The sequence below is a fragment of the Propithecus coquereli genome, unplaced genomic scaffold, assembly GCF_000956105.1.
Source record: "Propithecus coquereli isolate 6110/MARCELLA unplaced genomic scaffold, Pcoq_1.0 Scaffold339, whole genome shotgun sequence".
Lineage (NCBI taxonomy): Eukaryota > Metazoa > Chordata > Mammalia > Primates > Indriidae > Propithecus > Propithecus coquereli.
Window position 1 is genome coordinate 952074 of NW_012149052.1, and position 7077 is coordinate 959150.

General features: G+C 42.7%; 1 protein-coding gene across 4 annotated transcripts in view; it reads right to left on the reverse strand.

The window, feature by feature from the left end:
- Positions 1-7077, reverse strand: part of PRUNE2 (prune homolog 2 (Drosophila)) — an 87718-nt gene that overhangs the window by 22987 nt on the left and 57654 nt on the right. For 2 of the 4 annotated variants that reach the window (XM_012650663.1, XM_012650667.1), the window contains one exon: positions 3609-3782. In XM_012650663.1, the coding sequence (XP_012506117.1) occupies positions 3609-3782 (174 nt within the window). The remainder of the gene's footprint in view (positions 1-3608; positions 3783-7077) is intronic. The other 2 variants (XM_012650666.1, XM_012650665.1) reach the window with 1 other exon arrangement.

Below are 7077 nucleotides of genomic sequence, written 5' to 3' on the forward strand. Positions count from 1 at the left end.
GAATACTTAGAGATCGACTTACTACTTCGTGATCACTAAGTAAGGAATGTCTCTTTATATAAAAATTACTGAAATTTACAGATGAAAATGGCTCTTTGTACTTTTGGGTAAACAAGCTATAGAAAGGGAAGACACAAAAGGGAAAAAAAAGTAGGTGGAGAGGAGATGATCTAAGAAAGGAAATAGAAGAAAAATGTTTTCACATGACAGCTTTCCTCTTAAATCAAGAGCTGGTGGCATTGTCGCCAGGCTTCAGAGCTATTTCAGATAACTCCGTAATTGCTGGCACAGAGCAATAACTAGAATGAGCAAGGCCATTTGCTTTTGCCCCTCCCAGATACCTTCAAGGGGATCAATTAGCCCTTCAATTTCTATTCTAAAATACGCAGCTGACTCAAAAGAAGTTGCCTGATGGCAGCGGCATAATTCGTTTGATGTTTGGTTTTGAAAACATTTCTTTTGTTAGACTCTCTTCTCAATAGATGTGTGGTGCATTCAGGGAGTCTGTGCTGGGGTGCATGAGGGACCCCCTCCGTGGAGCCTCCAGAGACCCTCCGAAGCAATGATGGCAAACCTTACCTGCAGTGGCACAGACAGGCATGAAAGGGATGTAACACAAGTTTGCTGGCCAGCAATGGAATGGAGAGAGAGGAAAGATGTCACAGTCGCAACCAAAACATACACACACACACACCAGCCAGCAACTCTTCTCCTCATTCTTTCCGGGATCATTTGTCCGGCAACACTGCAGAGAAGGTTACCTGAATCTCCTATAATGAAATAAGAGAAGTAAAAAAAAAAACAAAACAAGAAAGGAAACTCCTTGTTAAAATTCTTTGGCATAATTGTCCTTGGTTATTTAAATATGTTCTGTGCTTCCAGTTAAAAAAAAAAAAAAAGCCAGTTCTGGCCTCAAAGTGACCCTACACTGTTGGCTGAGCAAAAGTACCCATACACTTCTTTAATTGTTTTATTTGTGCAGAGGGCAGGAATGCTGCTGATGGGCACACAGGATGTGAACGCTGGCATTGAGATCACCCTCATTTGACTGATGAGGCGATCGAGGCCCAGGAAGGTGAGTGATGTACCAAGATCACAGACTAGTTAGTGGCAAAAATGGGCCTTGACCGCCCTTCTTTTCCACTGGGTACAGGGCCTATGGCAATAGCTCATATCCAGGTCACCGAAGCTGAGGACTGAATTATTTGTTCAAGTACTGCTCTCATGCACCAGTGTTCGTAACTGGCGGGCCACTTGTCACGGCCTGGCTTTGGGGCTAACCTCTACAACGCTCTGATCATGCCCACTTGCAGATTACTGCACGGAGCATTATCTAGCTGGCATTTCCCTACTGACCTGAGTGGGAAAACTTCCTCACAGCAAAATGCAAAGTACCAAAGCAAGAGTCACGTTCACTGCAGAGTGACTGCTACTTTTTAAATGCTTGTCAGAAGCCAGGATGATGGACTTAATAGGTGGGTAACTAAGGAGCTTTATGAGCATTAAGGTCTAAGAGAGTGGTGTAACCTTCCGACATGGAAGACAAAGCTTTGGAAAATCCAGGAGTTACATCTGAACTGTCTACCTGCAGAGCACAAAAGCTGTTCAGGGTGCAGGAAAAGGTGGCATCTCGCTCAAGTTCCGGAAGGGTGCAGCCAGATGCTCATTCATGCAGGCCAGTGCCTGGAGAAGGCTGAGGCAGCACTGGGGAAAGGAGAGGTGGCTTTCTCCTCAAAACAAACCAGACAGTCACACAGACAAAACTGAGCTCAAGACACAGAGTGGAGAGGAGCAAATGCCAAGGGGGGAGGTGGCAGGGAGAGAAAGCACAGCAAACTAGGCTAGCCCTGAGGTCCCTGGGGGATTTTTATAGACTGTGACAGGCAGAAGCAGTGACCTTCTCTGACCATCAGTGGGCTGGTGTTATTCACTCTCCTGATTCGGGCAACAGGCCGATGGGCTGAACTCACCCACCCAACCCACCTAATTTCACTGTGGTTGAAAGAAGTAGGTGAGTCTACTAGAGCACTAAGAGATAATTTGGCCTTATGATAGCAGCACAAACCATGAGCCCGCCTTCTTCTCAACACGGGGACCCTAAATTTAAGAGCTGATGGGTAAAAATGTTTATAAGGATTGTCTCTGGGTGACTTTGATTTACTTTGACAGACTTTTCTATTTTTTTTGGTATTTTTTTTAAATGAGCACAGGCTACTCTTATAGCCAGCCTTTGTTTTTATTTCCAAAAAGCAAACAAATCAAAAATACCTGATGGTTTTCAGGACTGAGAGCTTTAGGGGGAAAAAAAATACCTGATAGATGGTGCAAACAAGGTGTGGCCTTCCAGAGAGATTTGGAGAGTGTTCCGGTTGTGGTTTTCACGGAAGAACAAAAGGGTTGGCTCCATGGCCAGCTGTCTGCCACTGTCAGCAAGAGTAGGCGAGCCCGCATTCTAGAGGTTTCCCTTAGAGGAAAGTGCCCCTGGCCCCACACCAGCTCTCACTGGGCCATGTTACCATTTCAGGTCAAACCAGGAGGCAAGAAAAAGAAAGGTCACATCCAGGGACATCGACTGGCATTCATGTTCACTGCCATGGTCAGGTTCCCTGGTTGGTCCTGACACTCACGTGGAGGTAGCGGTGCAGGGGATGGAAGGTGAAAAATCTGCGGGTCGAGGGTGTTGGATTGAAATAACAAATGTCCTTCTGCTCTTTAGAAAACAAAAGCTAAGGGTTTGATGCAGCGCCAGGACTCTCATTTCCCTGTCCTCATAAGGAAGAGAGAATTTAGAGAGTAACAATTGCCTTGTCAGCTTGCACTTTTTCTGGAACAGCTGGGTGGTTAAGCAGTGCCTCAGGACTTCGGGAAAGGAAGGCATGCGGCAGAAAAGCCGAAAAGCTGTTGCTGTGTTCTGAAGTCGACAGTCTTACATGTGTTGCTTGTGCTCGTCTGACTTCCTGTGAATCCCAAATTAACCAAGGCCACGTGTGCGCCCGGAGCCCCCAGGAAGGCACCGGAAAAACAAAACACACCTTTCTCTCTCCCTTGTCCCTCACTAAGCAGGTGGAGGCTTTGACTGGGATTGGCTGTTGTCAGGCCTAAAATTAATATAGTTTATAGAAAAGCAAACCTTAGGTAGGCAAAAGATTTACCATGCTGAGCCTTAAAAGATTTCCTAAAGCTTCTGAAGAGGATTCAAAAGACCATTTTTTAATTAGAAGCACCTCTGGAATAGCACAATTACTACAGGCCCTGGTGTTACACACTCTAAACTGCTCAGTTCAACCCTACGATTGGCCGATAGGAATTCCGAACAGATATCGTTAAATTGGATTATTATGGCTTTCAAGAAATTTGCACAGAGCATTATAGCTATCAGACATGTGGTGTGAAAAGCAATTTTCACATGGGAAAGTTGTTTTTGCCTAGTAGGCTTTCAAATGTTTATCGAATTGAGTCTGAGGAAATATACGTAGCTCTAGAGCCCCCCAAATATTGACTGCAGAGTCTTTGGGATGTCGTGCTGCCGAAAACCCGAGTTTCGTATTCTAATAAAATACACAACTGTTCTGATCCCCATTTTTCACATTTGCACAGAACTTGACTACCTCCGTGAGAAATGACCCTCCTGTAGGGCTCGATGACCTTCATGTCAATCCGCTGCTCTTGCTCTCCAATCACCACTGTCCTCCACAGCCGGTTGTCCTCTCGTTCCTCTGCGGCTGTGTATTCTGGAATAGACTCTGACTCCTGGCCAGAATCTTTGTTGGTGGTAGGATCTTCTGGAAATGAAGCACAGAGCAGGGCTGAAGGAGCAAGACTTCCACAGTGGAGGCAGCTAAACCACTAGATTGTAAACTATCTCCTGGCAGAGTCAACCTGATGGAACTCCCTGTTCTGTACAGCTCGTACAGAGCTTCCATCATCCTGACCACATCAATCACACTCAGTCTTTATTATAAAGTCTTTTGCATAGATGGACTGGACAACCAAGTCCATTGCTAAGGCCATGTTGAGGGTGGGAATTAGTGCAAGGCCAGAGCTGTCTTGCATCAGTAGTGATCCGATGGGTATAAGCTGGTACTAACTCATGCTTGGTCATGCAGGTTAAAGACTGCAGGTCTTTCTGATGGGGTGAAAGGCTATTTATCAGGCCCAGATAATCTTGGTTTCCTTGGGCCACATCTCTTGAGTGCTCAGAGTCTTTGAGGGCCCTTAGCTTGGAGTCATGATGATACTATCAGACAAGACCGCTACTCTAAGACTCTTACAACAGGGTTGAATCCCCTATTGGCAGCACATTTGAACATAAATTTGATATTACCTCTATATACTGTTTCAAAATATGCCACAGAAAGATTTTACAGGAAGTGAGAAACAAACAGTTTTGAACACCATAAATGCTCCAAGCCAAAAATCCACAAGACTTCTAAATTTGTGGATGCATAAAATAATAAAAGGACCCACTGAGCTTTCCTTGTGAAAAAATTTACTCTTAAAAAAAGTAACAATTTTTTTTCTTAAAAAAAACATAGTAGCAATTGTTTCCATTCTTACTAAAAGCAGTAGTAACAGAGTTTAACAATGGTTATGCTTTGTATGTTTAAGTAATTTTAAGGGAAAGATTATTTTTAACCACAAGAGTTGTCTGAGATATTATCATTCTTATTTTTCCAGTCATGGAAAAACACCATTGAATTTACATCACACTGCACTCTACTGGTATTCCTCCTATGGCACTTCGATAATAATAATAGCAATACTTTTTTAAGTATCTACCTTGTACCAGGCACAGTACTAGGTATTAAAACAAACATTATACCAATGCAAACACTGACTCCAAAGTAGTTTACTTCAGATCACAGTCAGTAAGCAAATATAGTCAAAACTTTTACCTTTTTCAACTCTTCTAAGCTATCACATTGCACCTTGAATGTGTGATTCTCATTCTTACTTTTTTTATTAAGAGGCTGTAAATTCCCTGGGCTAAAGAACTGTGCCTTAATCACCTTTAATATTCATTTCTACCAACCCACTCCCTAATTAGCTTGTAAACCTACTCGGAACACTCAATAAAAATTGGGCGAGTGGGTATATAAAGGAAAGCCTGGACAAGTTCCTGGAAATATAGGTAATCTGTAAGAGAGCCACGACAATGTCATTATGTTCTGGAAGATTCTGCAATTATACATTCAAAAGTGTCTAATTACCCATGACTTAGAATGGCAAAGTGAAGTTCAGTTGGGAAGCAATTCTAGCCTTTTCTGCCAACACCAACAGCCATCACTACCTACAGAGCCTTGGCTCCCTCCCGCTTCCACTGTGTTCCTAGCAGTGCTCGGCAGCTTGTTAAGGACACAAAGCAGAAACGTTTGGCTTCAGATCAAGCACTGTGTCGCTTGTGCAAATCCATCCATCTGTGTGGAATCCCTTCCTGCTTCTTCCTTTCTATGTGGATTAGGACCCTGGGATGCTAGTCTTAGTTCCCTTCCTGGGACCCTGTTTCCCCTCTGGTCTCTACTCCCTCAGAACTCTGGACTGTAAGGTGGGTTGGTCTTCTGATGCTCCTGTACACACATGGCCTTCCCCGCAATGAACTTACAGACCACTCAACCCTCTGCATCATGTTTGGTCCTCTCTGACCTGCTCTGGCTTGACCTGGTGAACTCTGTGGGGTGAGGGTGGATTGTTTTGTTTTGTTTTCCATATACTTTTATTGCAGTTGCTTCAATGTAAGTGTGTAGAATGTATACTACATTCTTTGTTCTGGTTATAAAAGGAAAACACACACCACATAAATACAGTCAACTGATCTTTGAGAAAGGAGCAAAGGCAAAACAATGGAGCAAAGGTAGTCTTTGCCATAAATGGAGCTAGAGCAACTGAACATCCACATGCAAAACAATCAATCTAGACCCAGACCTTAGACCCTTCACAAAAATTAACTAAAAATGGATCATAGATCTAAATGTAAAATGCAAAACTGTAAAATTCCTAGAAGATAACAAAAGATAAAACCTAGTTGATCTTGGGTTATGGAGGTGACTTTTTAGATAAAACACCAAAGGCATGATCCATGAAAGAAATAATTGATAAGCTGACCTTCACTAAAATTAGAAACTTCTGCTCTGTGAAAGGCAATGTCAAGAGAATGAGTAGACAAGCCATAAAATGGAAGAAAAGATTTGCAAAACACACATCTGATAAAGGACTGCTATCCAATATATACGAAGAGTGCTTAAAACTCAACAATAAGAAAACGAACAATTCAATTATAAACTGGGCAAAAGACCTGAACAGACACCTCACCAAAGAAGATAAACAGATGGCAAGTATCCATATAAAAAGATTACGACATCATATGTCACTAGTCAATTGCAAATTAAAACAATAATGAGAGACTACTACATATCTATTAGAATGGTCAAAATCCAAAACACTGACACCAAATGCTGGAGAGGATGTAAAGCAACAAGTACTTTCATTCATTGCTGGTGGGAATGCAAGTGGTCTAGCCACTTTGGAAGACAGTTTGGCAGTTTCTTACAGAATTAAACCTACTCTTACCACACAATCCAGCAATGACTCTCCTTGGTAATTACCCAAATGAGCTGAAAATGTATGTCCACACATAAACCTGCACGTGGATATTTCTAGCAGCTTTATTCATAATTGCCAAAACTTAGAAGCAACCAAGATGTCCTCAGTAGGTAAATGAAGAAATAAACTGTGGTACATCCAGACAATGGAAAATCATTCAGCGCTAAGAGGAAATAAGCTATCCAGTCATGAAAAGACATATAGGAACCTTAAATGCATAAGTGAAGGAAATCAATCTGAAAAGGCTACGTATTGCCTGAGTTCAACTACATGCCACTCTGGAAAAGGCAAAACTATGGAGACAGTAAAAGGATCAGTGGTTGCCAGGGGTTAGAGAGGGATGAACAGGCAGAGCACAGAGGATTTTTAGGGCAGTGAAACTACTCTGTACAATACTGTAATGGTGAGTGCACGTCACTATACATCTGCCCAAGCCACAGAGTGCACTACACCAAGAGCGAACTCTCACGTAAACTA